The 22,112-nt window shown below is 44.3% G+C and overlaps 1 protein-coding gene across 1 annotated transcript in view; it reads left to right on the top strand.

Moving 5' to 3' along the window:
* The first annotated feature begins 2,355 nt into the window (after nucleotides 1-2,355).
* slc25a21 (solute carrier family 25 member 21) overlaps nucleotides 2,356-22,112 on the top strand; it is a 73,355-nt gene continuing 53,598 nt past the window's right edge. The window contains exons 1-3 of the mRNA XM_076157320.1: nucleotides 2,356-2,419; nucleotides 2,867-3,126; nucleotides 3,225-3,316. Of these exons, the coding sequence (XP_076013435.1) occupies nucleotides 3,247-3,316 (70 nt within the window). The 5' untranslated portion in view covers nucleotides 2,356-2,419; nucleotides 2,867-3,126; nucleotides 3,225-3,246. The remainder of the gene's footprint in view (nucleotides 2,420-2,866; nucleotides 3,127-3,224; nucleotides 3,317-22,112) is intronic.

Genomic DNA, 22,112 nt, shown 5'->3' with positions numbered 1-22,112 from the left:
GTCAAGTTTGATTTCTCTCCAAAAAGAGCATATCTGAAAATAATTGTTGCATATTTTTGTGTACACTATACATGCTTTGTGCAGAGTGAAGAATGGCAATTTTTCAGCAATATCCTGTTCTTAAATGCTTTTTTTTCGCAATTAATTAAGGCCAAGTGCTTCACGCAGTTAGAACCTACCAGAATTTAACCACCAGCCAAAGTTGTAGTGGTATAAAAAAGAAAAAATGCCTTGTTACACACTAAATCATCCAAAATCCATTCATTGGGTCCTGCTGCTGCTCTGTAGGTGTTTCGGTGTGTGTTGAGGTTGTAGCCGTGGAAGCAGCTCTGCCTTCCTTTATCCAAACAGGCCAAAGTGGTAATGGCGTTTCCCTGCCAAACGCACGCTGTAAATCCCACATTTTTACAGCTTGTCTGAAGCTCTTGTTGTTCCATGGCTGCTCTTTTTCACTAAATGAAACGCTCATTACAGGGCTCACTGCTGAACTGCAGCACGCCTTCACTGCTCATCAAAAAAGAAAATAGCTTTTTCTTTCACTTTTCCGTGCTGCTCAGACTCGGGGGCTGCAAGCTTTGTAAGATTCTGAAGTCAATTTGGATTTGAAGTAAAAAGATTCCAGAGGGACAGGTGAGCATCTCATTTACAAAACCTGAGTGTGTAGAGCCAGCGTGTTTTTGCTGCCAGTATGGGTGTTACATAAGTTGATGAAACACGCCTGATGTGAGAAATAATGTTTACCCAGAGCAGAGGTTCCCAAACTGTGCAATGTGGACCACTGCTGGCAGTTACTGTAAATCCCCCCCAATCCCTGGTGCTAAAATCAGATCTAAATCTATGTTTTTTAATTAAGAATGAGCTTGTCTTTGTTCTTTGTTGTCTGCTCTGTTCTCTGTGGGTGCCGGTAACCTTTCATGCTCATAATGTAGACAACATGTATGGGGAGAGGGATGTATGTGCAGCTGAGGAACACATGCTGCCATTCTGCAGATCTCAAACTCTTTGGCAATGAAATCTTCAATCTTCTAAGAGGCATTTGTTTTTTATTATAGTGTGGTTTCTTATCCTCAAATAAGTTTCACTGCTGTCTATTTGGTTGCAACACTAATTCCTAAATTCCTAAAAGCCTCTAATCGCTGCCATATGCAGACAATGTGAGTATTTTGACTTTGTTGTCTTGTAGCGAGTGCGTGCTGCTTTCATTATTGCATCTCATAAAAGTCCTCTGGTTGACAATAATCAATAAAAAATCCATCTGAATAATCATGTTTTGGGACATTTTTAATATGTTGTAATAGTTTTCTAAGTGAAATGTCCCTGTATGATGATAACCCTTTTACAGAATCTACCCTTAGTTTAATTATCTTACCTGCTGCTCTATCATAAATATAAAACAATTACATTTACAGTACAACTTACACGTCAAAATGCCTGCAGCTTAAACATTCCAGAGCCGGATTCAAACCTGCTGAGTCATGATAATATTTTACAGTTAAACTTTCCACTAAGCAGTAAGCGTATTTTGGGGCAAAACGACACTTATGATCTTTCGGATGGAGAAGTCATCAATGTGAAAGGCATTTTGGCAAAGGTTCAAGACATGGAAATCTTATCTGGCTGTTATCCTGGAGGGAGAGAGAGACAGTAACTCATGTCATTCCTCTTACATAAGCTATGGGGGCTGGACGATGTGTCGGGTTATGTAAAGAGTCTATATGTTGCTTGTATAAACAGGCCACGTGGCTCCATATGTATTTGATTAAAGGCAAAATGGTTTTTGATCGTTCTAATCAGTGTATAATCTGTTTCACACATTTATATCTCCACTGTCTATTTATATTTATAACACTTGGCTTCTTTTGGTAGTGATTTAGTCTTTTGAATGGTATATGTGACATGGTGTTTGTGTAAAATAAGGATGGGAGTAAACACACTTAGTTTCATTTATGCACCTTTCAGACTGATGGACACTATTAAGGTGACACAAGGCAGTGTGTGTGCTTGTGTGTCTGTAAGTAACGGCTCCATATGTTTGGGGTTATTGCACTTTTGCTGCACGACCTTTCACCGGGGTCCAGAGCAGGGGTCAGGGGATTTTTTCTTAGTAATGTAGTACATCTTTTAAATGTGTTCCCAGCTTTGTTTTTACCCTTTCTATTGTATACTTTATCCTTTCTGTGGCCGTTTCCTCCAGGCACCCGTGTTTCCTCAATACCAGCCCGGCGAGCTCAGTGGGTAGAGCATGAGACTCTTAATCTCAGGGTCGTGGGTTTAGGGGGGGGGGGACAGTTTTTACAGGTGAATCCTGTCAACATGCAAATACACGCTGGAATTTGAAACTCAAACTGAACCCTTCTCCGCAGACCCAACTGCAAATACATGGACTTGTGACCTGAATTTAACCTACAAATCACCCCAGGTAAAGAGATTTAATACCTGTACATTATAACTATGTGCAAGTTCTTTCAAAACCTGTTTCATAACTATATGTGCTTGTGCATCTTGCTTGAACAGTTCCATATAAATCCACTGTATATTATTGTTGCTTTATTCCTGTTATTGTTGTATTTATTCATCTTATCCAACATGTTTTATTTCCTTTATTTTTATTTATGCATGTAACTTTGAGTTGAGGTTTACACAGATAAAGTTCAATACACACACATTTTGATTTAGGCCATCATAGATTGAGGTACAGGTTTGTAATGTAATCACAAGAAATATGAGAGCAATGTTCAAGTTGAGAGTGGTGTGTGGGGTGGAGGGAGATTTAAGGAGGAAATATAACCTAAAAATGCAAAAAGATGCGAAAATAACTTCAATCTTTGTGTACACTTGTGTTTGCTTTATGATGACACCGGATCAGAGATCAGGGTTTCAGTATTTTCAGAGATCTGGCACAGTTTCCCTCCCAACGGGAGGTTGACTCTGAAGCAACAGTAAGAAGGTAATTGATTCCATATTAGCCTAGCCTAGCCTAGCTGCCCCGGATCACGAGGACGCTCTGTTGCTATTCGACCCTAGCTGGCAGCCTGCAGGATCGGACACACTTCTTCCACTCCGCCTGGAGCCCTGTGTGGGACCTGAAACGACCGAGAACAGCGACCGCGGAGGCAGAAAAGCCAGGTTGGGTGTTGGCATCGGCCAATCTTATCAGCGTTACGGTTCGATGCTCATCTTGAATGCAAACAGCGTGTTAACATCTGTGTCATCCCGAATGTCAGGGACACAACCGGGACCGTCAAGATGACAACCAACAAACCCCGAGGCATCGTACGAGAGGCGAGTCATCAGATCATCGCCGGGGGATCCGCTGGTAAATCGATTGATTACTTTCTTTGATCGAAGTTTGGAACTCTCTAGAGATGCACATTACGCAATAGCGGCGAGTGCCAGCGCGCGCTGCAAACGTTAGCTTAAAACAGCCGACACTAAGTTAGCATCGAGGCGGAAACTACACGACAATAATAACGCCTACTTTAATAGTTTAAAAGTGGCCCGAGCAGCGTGTAAAACACGTTTGTTCCCGTTCTAAGCGCACGTGCGTGTTTAATACCCTGTTGGATAAAATATCCGATTGCAGGAAGTTCGTCCGGGACGCCTAAACAAAGATCATATGTTGGCAAGATAGTTCATAGCTTTCTTGCGACACCCCCTGCGGGTTTGACTGAACTATGGCAGGGTCTAGACATCATGGTTCTCCAACTGTGTTACGTGTACCTTGTTGTGGAGATGGAGATACAGAATGTTGCAGTACTGCTTGTGTTCTTTGATGTCAAATACCGTTGATCAGCGTGGACGCTATCGAAGACCAAAAGGTCGACTTATGCGTCAGGATAACTGATAAACGAGAATCCAGAGTTCACGCCTTGTAAATATGACGTAATCACCTGTTCATCGCAGTTTCAAAGTTGTGAGATTGTTGTTTACATATTCCCAATGCCACTCCATCACTCTCTTTGGTCTTTGAGACTCCTGACTGGATGAGAACTGATTTTCTTTTTAGTTATAGTTATGTACCTGCATTGTATTTCTCTCTCTCACTGACTTCATGACCCATATCGATCACATCTGTGTGGACTTGAGGCTCCTCTTGTTGGATGAGGACTCGACTGCTCCCTGCATTATTCCGTCTCTCTCTAGTTGACTTCCTTGCACACCTGGCCACTTGAGGAGTGTTACTCTTTCTCTCAAGCTTTCCTCCTTTGTTCCCTTCAGTGTTCAGTTATTTAGAGGAGTTTTGCCCCGTCTTCCTTAGAGAGCTTTGTGCTGTGTCGGCCTGTAAAGCCCTTTGAGGCGTTGCATGTGATATCGGGACATACAAAGAAACTTTTGTATATTGCTGCTCTTTTTACTGCTGCTCATTAATTGGTGGTTTGTGATGAAGCTGCCAGTGTTCTCCCTCTCCCGCTCTCGCAGGGTGTATTCCAGTCCTTTGCCTTTAAAATCAGATGTGATTACTGGGTAAACTGCAATTATGTTCCATTTTGGAACGTCCCATGTCCCCATGTCAGAGCAAGTCGTAGCACACACAGGACCTGGGAACAGGTTCTACATTACATTACGAGCATTTGGCAGACGCTTTTATCCAAAGCGACTTACATTACATTACCACCCTTCGCAGAGGGGGGAGCAATTGAGGGTTCAGTGCACCTCGGCAGGGACTCGAACCGGCAACCCTCCGGTTCGTAAGCGGAAGCTCTACCCACTCGACTACTGCCTCCCTAGTTTAATACAACATATACATACATCAACTAAATATGATACTTCTCCTAACATTAATATCATCAACAGCTTATGCAGAGCAATTGAAGTTGAATTGCAGTAATTTTTGTAAAGCAAGTAAGAAGTAAGTAGTGTTACTTTTTTTACAGTAAAGTGTTTGTGATAGACATTTAGGTGTAGTTGTTGAACTGTGTAAGTTTCAAGCTATAATACTGGTTACATTGACATGAGCCGGTTTGATCTTGGATGTGTTGCTATGACAACCACGCCAAAGAACGCTTAGAAAGAAACCAAAACATCCAAAGCATCACACCTAGTCGCCAAACAACGAAGTCCTGCTCTGACGTCAGAATGAGCGTGGCGACTACACCGAACAGGAAGTGAGCAGGGGTTAATGCTCTCAAGTGTCATCGTTTAACCTTTCAAAGAAGGCAGTTAGTCTTGCGTAACGTGGCAGACACGCTGCGATTGATATCTTGAGAGAAGATCAACGGAGACAGAAAGACAGACAGACAGCTGTGGGATGGGAGCGACGGAGGCGTCAGAGATGACGTTCACAAGAGCGTTCACCCTCCTCCCGTCTCACGCGCCGCTCACTGTATAAAGGGCGGGGCGTGCTAGTGGTCGGTCTTTCCCACGGTGAACGTTTCACTGTAACAGCCGTAAGGGAGGCGCAGGTGCAACTTATTACGTTCATAATTGCGTGAACAGCACAAGCGAACGCAGCCGTCATTAAGGTTATTGGCTTCACCCGTGTGCGGCAGGGTGACGCCCCCTTTTCTCTTATCTTTTGCCTCTTTGTTTTGCTTTTGTTTGATTCCCTTATCTTCATCCACCTCTAATATAAAAACGGTCAGAATGGTCTACTAGGTCTTTTAGATAATTCAAAAAAAGAAAACATAACTTGGAACTCTCAGTTCATTCATTTTTGATTAATTCCTAATAGTTCCACTGCATGCTCTGTGCAATATCCTCATTATTTCTTGCCATGCTGCTACTATATAAATCACATCATCTAATCATGCCATGAAATTAATCATTCTTGCATCGTTTCGTATAAATTACAATTACACAGCTAAAACATAATGATAGAAACCAAATTATGGGCTCTGATTTTCCTCCCATAAGTCTTTCTTGTATATTGGAGACATACAATACAGGTAAATTTCCAGTTGTGTCCATGTTTGCTTACATGACGTTATTATTACGTTATTATTATGTTGAGGGTTTGTGCAACCTAAAGTCCACGTCAAGGTGATGACTGGTTGATCATTCCCCAGACCTCGTAACAAAGTTCTGTAAAACCAGTTGGTAAGCTAACTGGGTCAAATAATTAAAGACTTTGGAGCTAAGTGCAGTATTCTCTTGTTAAAGCTCGCTCATCTGAGGTTCTGAAAGTGTGGAGGTTATGTTTGAGGCATGAAGGTTTCTGGTTTGGATCCCTACTTGGGTTGCGTCGTGAATGTTTTCCGCATTTAGGGAACCTATGACTTTGGCCTGATCCGTCTAAATTTGTGTTTGTTAGATCTCTGCTCTAATCATCTGGCGGATTGTATTTTATTATCAGAATGTAACTTTACTGCACTTACAGGTGCCCTCTCTTTCCGTTTTTTTTTTTGCAACTCCTATTGGTCGCTTATAAATGTGCATAGCAGTCAGACATTACTTGTATGTATTTGTAATTATCAACCAGCAGAGTTAATAGAATCACTAAACGGAGACGGGTGACCTTAAAAGTTCTCTGACAGCCCTCTGAATATTCCACACAGCAACAAAAACGGTGTAACAGCTTGTGAAATATATTCCAAGTATCCTGTAGTCTAATGATGCTTCTAATATTCAAATGTTTACCTCATTTCGCTCACCGACAAAGCCTCATTCAACTGTGAGCTTACAGCCGCTCCCTGTAGTAGTAAAGCAGAGCGTTTTGGCAGTTTTGCAATTGTGTGTAGGGAGCCAGAGCGTGACCATTATACAAGGTAATGAGGTCAAAATGTAAGTTTTGGACTGGGATTGCAAATTTGCGGCTACAAATTGTGCTACCGTGGCTGTTCCAAATGTGCTACCGTAGACACATTTCATGGACGCTTCTCTCTTCTTTGGAGCGGTATAAAGACAGTGACAGAGGCGTTATTCATGTCGCTACCCTCAGACAGACGCCCAATTCTGATGCGTCTCAGGTGATGATTTATGAGAAATGAGGTGTTACTATGTGCAGGCCCATACTAAGTTGGTAACAAGCCCCCTGGGGCTCACAACCTGCTGTCCTGACCCCCTCCTGGCAGAGGCTGAGGGGGTCTCGTCTATCCTCGCAGAGGTTGCTGGGAACAGGGTCCAGGCTGCTGTGGAGGAGAATGACCTCAGTGTCTCCCCCCTCTCACCCACCCCCCGTCCTCCAGCCTGATTCACCGTTAACCATAGATCAGTGTTAACTTATTCGAGTCCAGGAGTCCACGATGCAGAAGCTTGTGTATAAAGCAAAGCAGGTCAAAGTTATCTGGCACAACGGCCGTCTAGCCAAGCTGAGGATGATTTTATCTTTGGAGGTCAGTGCACAGTGTGAACTTGACCCTCTTTACTGATGGAACACTAGGACCTATTTTCTCGCTGTGGGATAAAGTCCATTTCAAAAAGTGTGTGTGCTTTGTTCGTTACTGCAAAAAAACCTTTCAGTCCTTTCTGTCCATAATTGTTGACTTATTTTCAACCTGGTTCCAATACAAATTGAGTTGTTGGTGTATGTTAGGAGAATAAAGTCAAGGATAATGCATGATATAAAATCACAAATGATAAATAATACAGTATATAACAATAAATTGATAAAATTGCCCCGTTAAAATCCCAAGTGGCTTGTCTGTGAGTGGGTGTGTATGTTTGGGAGGGTGTGTGTGTGTGTGTGTGTGTGTGTGTGTGTGTGTGACATATTTGTGCTTTAATATGCAATATTCTCTTTCTTTCTTGTCGAAACCAATACTATGCTTTTGTAATGTGCATTCATTCGTTTTGCCCACAAGGGGGCAGTAGATATACACTTTATCTCTAGTCGTGATAAAGGAGCCACTTTTTTTTAGCCAGTTGCAGTTCTGTGATCATCACCACACGCAGACAAGAAGACAACATACTGGGATTCAAACCCCTCAGAGGTACAAATAAATTAACTCATTTAATCTTTCTGTCTTGTTACCTGCAAACAAAGTCGGTGAAAAGAAGCAGAGACAGAATGTGATTAAGTTGACATAATATCTTAATAGTGAATGTAAATCTGTCTATTTACATTCACCATGCTGTAATGTTTTTAGTTCGTCCTTAGTTACTTCTTTGACAAATGCATTTTTTATTTCCTTGGGTAAATGGATCCCTCTCTAGCAAATGGAGTGTGTCGACATGAGACAGACACCCCCCATGTGATTTCTCTCTCTCTCTCTCTCTCTCTCTCTCTCTCTCTCTCTCTCTCTCCCCCCTCTCTCTCCCCCTCTCTCTCTTCCTCCCCCTCTCTCCCTGAGCTGCAGCTCTTAATTGGGTTTTAAACATTGAACCTGAAATCAGCGTGGAAAGAACAAATAAAGCCACTTAGCCCGAATGAAGGAGAGAGGAGAGGGGGAAATCAAATAAATAAAGTCAGAAGCAAAGTGTGTGTGTGCGGCAGTGTGTGTGTGTGTTTTATGAGCCTTATCCACTGACTTAGATGGAGGTTCTAACCAATGGGTGTTTTTTTCTTCCCCTCTCTCCCAGAACCAATCAGAGCCGAATTAGGCCTAATATTTATTTCCAGAAACAATTGTGCGTGTTTGAGCGGGGGGCTTTGATTGAACTCCCCGAGGACATGTTGTAGACAGATGTTAAGATGACCTCATGTTTGAAGTAATGTTGATTCTGGATGGAGTGATGCTTGGCCTGCTCCTCGAAATCAGCTCCCAACCTTCCTCCTCCTCCCTCCTCCTCCTCCTCCTCCTCCTCCTCTCAGTCTGGGAGGGCAGGCGGAGGCACACGGGCTCAAATGGACTGTGTGCTTTGGCGCGCGTTAAATAGGACCCATTTAAGATTCCCGTTCCATCCCTGACAGACAGATGTCGGCGGGGTCGTGGCTGGCTTGGTTAAAATGAGCCGTGATAGTGCTGAAGGATGACACATCTGCTCCTCGCTCTGGGATCAGCCATCAGCGGCTCCTCTGGCAGTGCTTGTAAACATCAGGGGGAATTACAGTGATTATTAAAAGCTGGACGCCCCCCTCCTCTCTCGGATGATCAATTCCTTGATGGAAGAGATTTCATTTGTAGGAAATTTCTCCTCGCATGCTGCAGGGTGCAGAGTATAATGAATGTAACCCCTCATTTAAGACGGGCAAAACACACGGAGCATTCCAAAAACAAACAAAAAAGAGATTTATTATTTCCTTTGACTAATTACTGAAATGTGAATAATCACAGTGTCACAAGAAATTAGCTGACTGCAAACAGGGATGAACGGTAATAGCTAATTAATGCCCCTGATCCCAAAATAGGCTGAATTTGTAAATTTGCGATTAAATGTTGATGATAAAATAATGAAACCGTTGCCATAAATGAGATCTGTTGAGTCGGTGACACAATTCAATGACTTCCAGGCCTACATTTAGTCTCCCAGAGCTGAAATCCATCTATAGTTTATTAGGCCTTTCTGTGGTTCGTTTTATTTATTTATTCATTTATTTTGCCAGTTTTATAATTGAAGTGTATAAAATGCCTTCATAACACAGGAATTGTGGTGTTAAAGGGGTTAAAATGCCACTATTTTGGTCACAACTGTGCACCACATAAACGTTACAGCATGCAGGAGAGAGTAATGAGCCTTGTTTATAAGTTGAACTTTGGGTTGGTGTCAGTTTTGTATTATTTGGCCGACTTCCTCCTACAATCAGCGTGCAGACTGTGATGATGACTGCGTGCTGGCAGAAGCAGTCAGATGTTCAGTCATCTAGGTCATAAGATATTTGCGAGTGCTGAGTCGAGGAAGAAGTGCTCAACAGGTGGAATTCCTGAAACAATAATTCAGAATTTACCTTGGAATACATAAAATAATTGAATGGATTTCTAAGCAAGTTTTCAAAAGGGATGTATTTAAGAATTTTCAACAGTAATTTAATTTCTTGACATTACATTTCATTAGCTCGTAAATTAGAATACATTAGTGATACCAAAGGACAACTTGTCTGATCCATGCAGGTCATTTTCATCCCTTTGGAGTCAGTAGTTGATCTGTGCATCTCGTGAAAAGTTTGGATGTAATGAACTGAAAAGAAAATGAATGTCCACCAAAACTGCCTCTAACCGCCTCACATTTATTATTTCATGATGAAGTAATAAATCTGAGATGTATATACAGTGTATATATAAAAACCCTAACTCATACACACCTTGCTTAAATAGAGAAGATGTATCAGTGTAAAATGTGGTAACAAAGCAAAATAAATTGTCTCAAGCTCTAAAAAAAAAAATCTGTGTCTGGTAAAAGCTGTGCTATAAACAATACCAGCACAGCTCTGTAAAAGATGCATAAAGAACGTGTGTGTGTGTGTGTGTGTGTGTGTGTGTGTGTGTGTGTGTGTGTGTGTGTGTGTGTGTGTGTGTGTGTGTGTGTGTGTGTGTGTGTGTGTGTGTGTGTGTGTGTGTGTGTGTGTGTGTGTGTGTGTGTGTGTGTGTGTGTGTGTGTGTGTGTGTGTGTGTGTGTGTGTGTGTGTGTGATGTATGAGTCCCAGTCGCGCTCACGACGTTATCTTAATGACGTGATGAATGGAAACAGTTCACTGAAGGAGTTTGGGGCCCAGAGTGGGGAAGACGATAATAAATCTGACTGGAGAATCAGCTGGTTAGTCAGAGAGAGCGACTCAGCGACAGCACAGCCTTTACTGATGACACAAACGCACCGCAGCAAACGGGCTCAATAAATCTGCTAATTTACCTCATCATAATTTATGGTCCCACCAAAAGATTGAGCAGAAATATGATTATAAAGGGAGATATGGAACTATTGACTCAACACACAAGCATGGTGGTGATGCAGGGGATTGAAGAAGACGCAGTGATCTGTAATTGGCGTACTAATGTCTTAAAAATGTCTATCAAATGTGAATCAACCAATAGATTGACCTAGAAATCCATACAAATGTAAACCAAAACTAAAAAACGCGTATAGGGAAATAAATCAAATTTCTGTTATTAAAAATATAGATATCTGCTTGATTCATTTGAAATATGGTGAAATATTTGGGATAGAAACATGAGAACTGATGCTAGTTTCCCTCATAACCTATCAGACGAAATGCTGATCTAACAACTTCACAGTCTTACCGAAGTAGTTTCAAGTAATAATGATAATAATTAGCAATAACAATTACTGATTTCGGGATCTTTATGATTGCTCATCATGGGTCACTGCCTTCTGTTTAGACAAGCGGCCATTATTGACAGCAGGATTGAGTTTTTGAGGGTTTTGTCACGTCCCTGCGTCAGTTTGTGTAGGGGCGGTGCAGGGCGGTGTGAGGATGTCGGGGCTGTAGAGGGAGCACAAAGCCACACGCTGAACCAGGAAGAGCACGTATGTAAAATAAGCAAAGGGGTCAGAAAATTCCGTGGCAATCGTAAAACAAAGTGCAGGAATACACGTTACACGTTACAGCACATGGCAACAATAACACAAAAGGAGGGAAATCAGCTAAACAAGCTACGCTTAATTGAGCACTTAGGCTAAGTAGTCAAGGGGCAGAGAGACTGACCCTGCACAGAAATGAAACATTACAGTCAGACTGGACCGTGTGTGTGATCTGCGATCTGCGTGCTCATGCACCGGGGGTATGTTTTCGTGCAAAGAGATTGTGCGTGTGTGTAGCCTGTACATACATTAGGGCTGTGTTTTTGTGAACCAAAATGGCTGTGTGTCCTTGTTTGTTTGATTTTTGCGTGTAAGTGTATCCCAGTTTTGGAGAATTTGGATGTAAGTGTGTGTTTGTGTGAGATACGTGCACATGCATCTAAGTCTGGGTTTTTTGGAGAAGGGACAATATATTTAAGCGTGTGTGCGTGTGTGTGTGTGTGTGTGAGAGAGTCCCGCATTGTTTTTGAACCTCCAAATTTAACTTGCAGCACTAACACACTCTTCGGCTACACATTGATCAGTGTGGGAATTCAATAACACTTAAAAGAACAAACCAATGACGCGTTTAGGGGTTTATCCAAAAATAAGGTAATCTGAACACTGAGACAGAAGTTGAGTTTGAGGTTCATGATATAGTTGGTAACCTTTATGTGTATGAACATCTGGGTGAAGTTGTTGCACAAGACAAACCAATTTGCCTGTGTCTGTTATATTATGAGTCTCATTTTGTCCAATAGGAACAATCTCGCCTGCTTGAATGCAACTCTAACACCCAAACCCGTGACGTCGCTCCTCTGCAAAGGTTTTCAAACGTCTACAAGCCGCCACCAAGTCCTCTGTCTGTCCTCCACCACCGTGTTCCTCATGAATGCTGACATGTGTGTTGAAAAGTCTTGAATTGGGCATTTAACCTTCTGCCCTACAGCTCACAGCCACGGTCGGTAGTAGGTCAGACATGTGGGGCCGTTACATACAAGTCACCACCACGCCGATTCCTGACGCTGATCCTTTTCTTTTCCCAGGCTCGCCGGGTTTTGATCTGTTGTTTAATAGCTTTTGTTTTGTTGTAGCAAATCTCTGAAGAAGAAGAGAAAAAAGTAGGCCAAGGCGAAACCTCATGTTATTCCAACCGAACATGATACACGATTCAAGAGTTCAGATAATTACAAACCCTCCGTGCTTCTGCTGTAAGCGCCGAAATATAAATAAACATAATAAGTACTGTCAAAAAAACAAAAACACAACCGGACTTCAAACTAAAAAAAAACAAAAAAAAACAGAATTACATAGCTGTGTGTGTGTGTGTGTGTGTGTGTGTGTGTGTGTGTGTGTGTGTGTGTGTGTGTGTGTGTGTGTGTGTGTGTGTGTGTGTGTGTGTGTGTGTGTGTGTGTGTGTGTGTGTGTGTGTGTGTGTGTGTGTGTGTGTGTGTGTGTGGATGCGCGCCTCGTGATTCTCTGGATGAGCTGGAAATTTATAACACGGGCTTTTACAGTAAGTCCCGGCCAAAAACTGTAATTCCTTCTCTCCTTTTTTTAGCTCTCAGGCCGGCCCACTTTGGGGTTAACTCTATCAAGATGAGAGCACCCGGGCCAGCGCAGTAATCATAATGTAATTTGTTGTGCTCATGAGCCAATTTGTGTCTTTTTCCGAGCAAATATCTCGTGCCTGGTGGCCGTGCAAGGGGGGCGGGAAAAAAAAAGAAACGGAGAAACGCACGTCCCCGATGGCGAAAGGCTTTAATTAGAGACGCTCAGAAATTGATGGGACACTTGGGTTGGAGGTTGACACACTGAGGAGGAAGACACTGGCAGAGGAAGAGGCGAAAGTCGGAACGCAAGAAGGTTAAAGTTAGGGATTTGTTTAGTGTTTCACATTTTCAAAGCAAAAGAGAGAGTGTGGAGGAAGGGCTGAGAAAGGACAAGGGGAGGGTGAAGATGCGCCACAGGTCGCCAGGTTGGAGAAGAAACAGCATGTTTGTGCTCATTCATGGTTGAAAACTTGCACGGTTACTGCAATATCTGCTTTTCCTGTTTTTTAAGGGGCAAAACGCAAAGACTGAAACATCTGTGACAGTAGCGTTTTGAGTTTGGCGCCCATTTCCTGCACAGGTATTTAAATGCGGATTTAGATCTTTTGAGTTCACACAGGCTGATCCAGATACAGATCCTCACAGATCAATACAGTCTGATCCCGCCGGAGTGACTAGAGGGCAGAGTTGAGCCGCAACGTGACGTCCCAGCGGCACTTTTTAACTTTGTTAGCGACGTTCCCGGATCTCACATAATATGGAGACGGATAACTGCTCTGATCCTTTTACATGTATGTGCAAGCCATTTCACGTAAGCGAGGCATTCAGCTCTGAAAGAAGTCGAGATGATCTGCTCACATCTGTGTTTGGTTTAAGGCAGGTATCAATGGAAACGTTAATATTATACAAGTATGAATGAGTTGCGCAGCAGCAGACGTCGCCGGGCCTCCAAGCTTTCATACACCACGCTGATTCTTGAAATTGCCCCCCTTTCCCCTTCTCTTCCACACACACACACACACACACTAACACACACACTAACACACACACACACACACACGGGGAGATCCAAATCATGACTCAGATATGACGCAGACTGTTATTTTCTATGGCTTGCGCGAGTTTAAAACAAGAATTCACACTGAGATGCGTTTTAGGAGAAGGGGGACCACACAGGGCGCCCGCCCCGGCTGCTCTGCGGCGTTTGATGGAGGTCCAGGGAGCGGGCGGGCGAGGGAGGGAGGGAGGGAGGGAGAGAGAGCACGCTGGACGGTGAAGTTATCAGGGCGGCTGACAGAGCGGGGCGCTCAGCTGGGCAGCTCTGTAATCAGAGGCTCTGACAGATGCTTTCTCGATAAGAATCCCCCCAGAAGCTTTCGCTGGAACACACAGGCGGCCAGCTGTTTACACAGTGAGCCAATGATGTTCACGTCTTCAAAGGGAGAATCCAACAATAGCAGGGGGAAGCAGCAGATCGTTCTTTCCGGCGATGGCACGGCGCTGCACGTGTGCGAGCGCGGGCCGCCGCTCCATTCCATTCCTCCGTCTGTGTTTCTTCCTTAACTTCTTGTACTGGCGGAGGATTCCTCTTCTCCCTGACATGTGGCGCGTAACGCTTACAGGGAGTTATCAGTCAAAAGTTTTTCCTCTGTCTCTGCCTATACCGCACAAGAAGAAACCTTCGGAGAGCGCCATTGGTGTTCTGGCCTTTTCCTGCGCCGCGGTACTCTCGGGTGTGTTTCATAATGGTACTTGGAGCGTTGCGAGCCTGAATGTATGGCACCCGCGGGAGCTGCTGCGCCGCGCACCAATCTATCAGTCCCTAGCCGGAGGAAGGCGGAATGACACACTCGGGCCTTTGCCTCCCCTCCCCTCCCCCCTCCGCCTCTCATATTCAGAATTCACTTTATATTGATGGCGCTCCCTCCCTCCCTCCCACGTCTGGGACGATCACGCGGCAGGCCGTCGCGGTTTTGCAGATGTTGTTTTTATTGTGATTACTTGAGGAAATATTTTGTTAGTAAAATAATTTCTGTAGGATCATTAGATTCTGGATTGTTGAGTCATTTTGAAAGACGCTGGATAAACAAAACGCCATCATGGTCTTTTTATTTTATTTTAAAGACCACCAGCTGTGCTTCCCTTTAATAACCCCTATATGACGTTTACATCACTTATCGTGTCTGATCTGTTAAGTGTAGCACAAGCTGTAATAATGATTGAATCAATATTTAATCATGCTAATTTTATTAAGCCTTACTTTCTACTAAATCTATATAAAATAACACGCCGGCTCTTGGTTTTCTTAAGTGGAAAGGAGACGAGGTAATTACCCTTGGGGCAATTAGAGAGAGGGGGCCGAGGGAGAGGCAAAGTCATTTTCTAACCTAAACATCCTGGTCCGAGGGGCCGGAGCGGCTGGACAGCCTCTGGAGGCCGCTGACTGGGCTTGCAGGGAGCCGCCGGAGCCGCCGGAGCTGCCGCCGCTGCACGGGGACGCAGGATCAGGGGTTTGTTTTCTTTCTATGGAGGCCTTTGAAACCTCTGCCAGATGAACGGCACCTGAGCCCGGGTGCCGCCGCCGCTGCCGCTGTCGCCAGGGGGAGCAATTTCAGCTTCCAAAAAGATTGCAGGACAGGACAGGACAGGACAGGAGGAAGAGTTTTAGTGTTCGGTGGTCGAAAGCTGCTGCAGCGCTCTCCAAAGCCACACGAATTACACGCATGCACTGGTTGTATACAGAATAATCACGACCTAATGCGGAAATATGAATGTGAAATATCTGCGGTTCCACTGGATTTTGGAGTGGAGATCAATACTTTCCTCCTGACGTTAGGAATTGTGTTGTGCATTGTCATACGTAATTGATCACAGTTGCGTTTTATAAACCGGATAGTCTCATTCAAAGCTACAGCAATCTGAGCGACACGAGCAAAATCATGCCTTTAGAAGGAACGGAGAAAGGTTTGCCAGACACATGGACTCTCTCTCTGTGTGTGTGTGTGTGTGTGTGTGTGTGTGTGTGTGTGTGTGTGTGTGTGTGTGTGTGTGTGTGTGTGTGTGTGTGTGTGTGTGTGTGTGTGTGTGTGTGTGTGTGTGTGTGTGTGTGTGTGTGTGTGTGTGTGTGTGTGTGTGTGTGTGTGTGTGTGTGTGTGTGTGTGTGTGTGTGTGTGTGACAGACGTTGAGCTGTCTGACAGTGCAAATACATGGGAGAGTGGAAGTTCAACAGGCTGATGAAATCCTGGTTGGGATTGGGAAGATGTCAGTCAGCGTGTATGAGGCCCTGGAAAGAAGACGTAAAGGGAGCGAGCGCTGGATGCAGACGAAGCAAACGTGTCAGGCGAGCTGGGGGGGTGGGGGAGAAAAAAGTCAAAATGGCATCGCAATCCAGTTTTGCTTCCGATTTAAGAAATCAGCTCAGAAGCTTAACAATTCACGAGTGAAGAACCCATCAGGGGAGAAACGGGGCGGAAAGCGGCGGCCCGGGAAGAAAGCAACGGGTGAAAAATGGAGCTTTGTGGGAAAGCGAGAGGGTGGGAACGTGTAGGTGAACGGAGACGCGTTTCATCTGACGCAGAGTCAGCCGACAAACGCAATCCTTTTATTAGTCAGTCTAGCGTAGCTGAGACCCCCCCCCCCCCCACACACACACACACCCCTTTTCCACAGATCTTTCAGTTTCTCCCATAAAAAGAGAAGCAAACACAGAGAGAGAGAGACGGAGAGAGTGAGAGGGTTCATATTTGCATTCACATCTGAATGAGAATTAGTCTTGGCCTCCTGACAAGAATCTCTAATGAGCAAACAGCGGATGACGACATTTTGAGGTTTTCAGGGAATTAGCTTGATTAGAATAACCCTCCACTCTCACCTTGGCTGGGCGTCCAACTCCTCTGCAATCTGCCTGTCAAAGCCTCACTCCCTCTCCTCTCCTCTCTTATGGTTTTGGGTTTGAAACCCTCCTCTCTTCCCCCTCCCACCGCGGCTTGTTTAATGTGGAATAAGTACATTTAAGGAGGAAAGAAAAATGAGCGCGGGTGCTGACGTTTCGTTTAGCCCAGTTTTGTTATTTTGTTGAACGTTTTCGAGCTGTTAACAGAGCGGAGGAGGAGGGGGAGGAGGGGGAGGATGAGGGGGGGAGGTGGTTTATTTGTCATTGTGAGTTTGCACAGCTCCTCCTCGGCTGGGATGAGTGAGTCTTGCCATCGGTGCTGTAAAAACAACAAGCCCCGCCTGCCAAACTTCCTTGATAATTAGCTGAGCATTTCACACACTGCAGAACATCAAAAAGGAAATGGAAAATTGACGAATGAAGCATGTTCCGTGTACGGCGGCGGCGGCGGGGAGCAGCGTTGGTGGGGCTCCAGCACAGCACATGCTCGCTCTGAAACACGCTTACTGTAGCACTTTGTCCAATTTACACCAATCAGCAGTGCTGCCGGGTTTTTAACGCCCCGAGTTCGTTCTTACTAGGCACGACTTTCTATTCTGAATTCATTAGGGTTAATTTATTTACAACTATTTATCAAACGGGGCCTCGTAACTGATTATAAGCATTAGGTAAGCATAAGGAAAAAGTGTTTTAATGTAACTGCGCCGCTTCTCCATTAAGGCTTTTCAAAAGAAGTGAATGTTGTTTTAAATAGTGTTACCGCATTTCCTGCCTGTATTAGAAGGGCTCTTTAAAACATAATCATTCAGCCTGAAGTGTGATCAAAAAGTGTTTGGTTTGGTTAAGTGTTGATTATTTAACTGGCTCTTTTGTGTAGTCTGTGTCCACACGGAACGCCACTCAATTCAGATCCTCATTAATAACTCATTGGTAATGATTGTCCTGATTTATTTAGTATTTAAGCTCTAATGCTCATTTTTGTTAAAGAAAAGACAAAAGCCTTTATTCTAAGCTTGGGACGGTCATTTTCTTTATATTATCAACACACGGAGTGACATAATGACAGTTTGGAAAATTATTTGGATTGTTTATTTGTACTAAAATGGTTCATTAGTTATGTTTGGTTTACATGTGAGGTAATTCTTTCTTATGGTTTAGAATTTTTTAAACATCAATTAATTCTTGGCTTTGTTGCATTTAGCCTTCCCCCTGACGTTTGTATGGCAGTGGTTCTCAAACTGTGCCATGTGAACCACTGGTAGCACCTCATGCGCCCCCTGCTGGTACGACACAAGACCATTTTTTTTTTTTAATAGTCTAGTAATAGTAATAATTTGGATAAATTCTATTGGCTTTATGGTGAGAAAACAAAGGAGACGAGCTCTGTGATGTCATAGTGGTAAGACTATAACATCACTTGTGTTGGCGCTAGAGGACAAGTTTGCAAGTCAAAACCTCTCCCAAGAGCTTTTTAGAGCGGCTCAAAGTCAAAGTCCCTCAGACCAAACAGGAAGTGACCCTGGTGATGTCACAGAGGTCACTGACTGTGCACGTCTCTCCAGCCACTAAATGCTGATTGCTTCATACGCTGAATCGCGCTCCCAAATGTGTCGCCCTTTAGGAATCAGATGTTAGACATGGACGCTTCTTCTCTTCCATACGTGTGTCATTACGTTTTCGTGCTCACACTGTACACAACACACACACGCATGAGGTTTATCCTTGATGTTTCCGAGAGAGTTGGTGGCTTGTTGCTCTGCGTGTCGCCGGCTGTTTTCCTCAGAGGTGGTACTGGAACTCAAACCACTGCTGTATGGTAATCAGCAGTTCCATCTATCTTCATCTTCGAGCCTCCTCACGTCAGATTGTCACCGGATCAGCCGTTACAAATTAAGACGAGCCAAACACACAGACAGACACACACACACGGATGCGGCGTAACACACACACACACCCCGTTCTGGCCACTCCCCCACAGCCCATCAGAGCCAAGCAAACAGCGGCGGCCGGGGGGTGGGGGGGAACTGTCACTGTGTCCACCGTGGCATTCTGGGGAGTTGAACTTGACTGAAACATATGTCTTCAATTTTAATAGCTCTCCATTCCCCCCAGATGGCCTGAAGGGGGGAAGGTTGCCTGAGAAGCTGCGTTTCATGTAAGAATAATTTGTGTTAAGTAGCTGGGCGATCTGTTTGTTACGCTAGAGCTGACAGTTTGTTTATGTTTCTTGAGGAGTATGATGGATGGGGCAGGAGTTGATGCTAATTAGTCAAAATTGTTGCGAAGAATGCTGAGGGGTCTGTACCGCACCGCCGAGGCCAGTTTCCATTGTTCCTGCCTCTTCGCACTTTGGGCCTAATTGAATGGAGCTTGGGTCCATTCATCACGGCAGCGGGCGTCTGGGCAGCGAGCAAATGGCGAATGGCTGAACTCCTGGACGGCAGTGGGAGGACAGAAAGGAAGGAAGATGTCACGCTTTTTTTTTTTTCTTCTTCTTCTTCCCGGGCCAATTAGAACAGACACAGCCTGAGTCCAACCGGCCATGAAATGAATGTTTACCCAGCGAGTCTTGACCAGGAAGATTAGCAGCTCCAAACTCCGCCCACTTCTCTCTGACAGACGGCGGTCAACAGCAAACGACGGCCATTAGGGAAAGTGTCAATGCGAGAGCTTTCACCTCCACTCTCCTATTGGCTTATGATGCAACTTTCACTTTAAAAGGCCAGAAACAAAATAAGACTTAATCTGATCAGAATCAAATCTATCTCATGTGTGTCATCTCACATGTGTCCATCAGGCCGTATCTTTACCTCTTTGCCTCTTGTCTGCCTCCCTGGATCCGCCTCTGCGCCTTCTCTGCCCTCTTCCCATATTCTTCCTCCTCTCAAGTTGAAACAGGAAGACGGAAAATTTAGGGAAGTAACATAGATGCTTGCCTTCACAAACGCAGGATGTTTGAAGGGAGCGCACACACTGTCTTTGTTTTACACAAACATACACAGGTGAGTGAGAATATCTGACCTGAGTAGGTTGGAGATTATTCCAGCGTCTGAGCCAAGCGGAAACACGTGCGGGTCTCACATCGGAACCCCCATAATGCATCACTGCTGAGGTAAAACAAGCTCGGCCGGGTGCCTGGCACGTTGCACAGAATTTGACAACACATACACATACTTAACCCCCTGAATGTGTCCAACGTGCAGCACCGTCGCCCCACGCGGCATCTGCAAGTCATTAACCCTCCACCGCGTACAATACAACAATGCTGTAAACAAAAATGGCGCTGTCGCAATTCCTGCGCGTAGATGTGTGAAGTCGGCGCTAACAGAGACCAGAGCCGGGTCGAACGGGGCAGAACCAGGCGCATGTTCAACCTCACGCAGACACACAGGCTTTTGACAAGGATTTGGTCCCACTCACTCTCGTTTGTGGTCTATTTCAGTTTGAGTTAACCTCCAATTACCTCCAGTGTCGCAGAAATCATTGAAATATAAGTGAAAATTTCCCCTCCCATGCAGATTCTTAGCGGTATTGGTTATTTTTTCTGGTGTTCTGATCCGTTTAGGACCATGTACAGCTTCACAACCTGCCATTTTATTTCAAAGCATCATGGATTTGAATTCATTTTCTGGTAGTTCCCTTTCATTCACTCCAGTGCTGCATGAATTCAACTGTGCTTAAAATAGCAATCCATCATCGTGATCAACATGCTGCCTCCTATTTTTGTCAAAGTTATTTATTGATAGGTTTGGCACGGCAGTAGAGCACAATAATAATACAACTTTGACAGAAATAAACGGAGACGCGGTGTCTACTGCAATCCACTACTGTACCTGTGTCAAGGAAGTTTCATGTCCCTGCAAGTTGATTTGTGTTAAATGGGCTAAAACACACAAAAAAGTTTCCTTTGCGTCCCAGAATGCCTTTTGACAACTCCCACAGAGCAGAGCAGAGCAAGCCCCGACGCGCCGCTGGTGTTACATGTGAATAGTACCGCGGGATCAGGAAACAGAGAGGGAGAGAGAGAGAGATAGAGAGAGCGAGTGAGTGAGAGAGAAGGTTGTCAGAAAGCCAAAGTGAAATCTGTCATCGCGAGGAGGCAAAGCGTCTTGTTGTTTAAGGACACCAAAACTGTCTTTTCATTTCATTGATCACTTCCTGTATGATGGAATGTCAAAATAAAAGAATGAGCAAAACGTGATAGTTATGTGGGTCCTTTTGGAATTGTATATTAGAAAATGCTATTGTAGATTAGTTTAACATTGAATCCCCAAGGAGTTCCTGTAAGTATTTATCTTATCTTATCTTATCTTATGCACCTGTGTGTGTGCGCGTGTGTGTGAGTTTGATATGATGAAATTTGGTGGAAGCTTTGGGCAGACTCCAGACTAAAACCTTTTACATTTTGGTGTAGTTCTGAATTAAGTTCATTAAGAATTTTTGAGTTGATTTTTGAGTTCTTAACATTGTGAGATTTGTAATTTTTCCATGTTTTAGTCAATTGCTTCAAAGGTTATGCAACAATCTCCCGTGATAGACTGTCAGTAGATACAGTTTGGTCTTGATGGCAACAAGCATCCACATCTGGTGCTGTGCTGTGCTTGGACAGGAGGCACAACAATGGAATCACTGTAAAGTGACAAACAGGCCTACAGACAGTTCTGATGTATCTTTAAAAGTAGCAGTAGTAACTTTTGACAGTGAATAGTAACAGAATTCATTACAGTAGCTGCTTCTTCATTGGGCGAACGTGAACACGACAATGCCCTCTCCTATTTTCTATGTTGTTGGCCCAGAATTGTCGCTCCTCTGGCTAAACCTCTACTTTCAATCATCTCAACAAACACAAAGAGGCATTCAAACTTACACGCAGACTTCCAGACTTGTTTTGAGATAAGTTTTTCCTTTACACGTATGTAGGTGGAGATGCTCTTATATTAGACCAGGATTGGATACTGTAGGGGTGGGATGTGGGCTAAGGATTTAAAGCTGGGGGGTAGTGTGAGGGGGATAGAGAGAGGAAGTGAGTTAGCCTCGGATGGGCGAGAGTGAAACCTGAGCATGATTGAGTTAAGGGGAAAGGAGACAGGAGCCCCGAGGCTGCCAGTCGGATGCTGTGTGTATACACGGCGCTCTTGTCATGCTGCCCTGTTAGCGTGGGGAGATTGTGATGGAGTTATCTGGCCTGGCCCTAAAAACGGCTTGTCATTTTGTGTATACACAAGGAGGTAGCGTTAGTCTGTGTGTATGCTTGTACGGTGCCAGCAACATTACTCACAGGCCTTTTGGGACTCGAGCAAAGTCTTGCCTGGTTCCTTTCCCTCTCAGTGGAAAT

The sequence above is a fragment of the Genypterus blacodes genome, unplaced genomic scaffold (assembly GCF_046128005.1).
Source record: "Genypterus blacodes isolate CSIRO-AG114 ecotype Tasmania unplaced genomic scaffold, CSIRO-AGI_Gbla_v1 ptg000073l_1, whole genome shotgun sequence".
Taxonomy (NCBI): Eukaryota; Metazoa; Chordata; class Actinopteri; order Ophidiiformes; family Ophidiidae; genus Genypterus; species Genypterus blacodes.
This window is presented reverse-complemented; position numbering and strand designations above follow the sequence as displayed.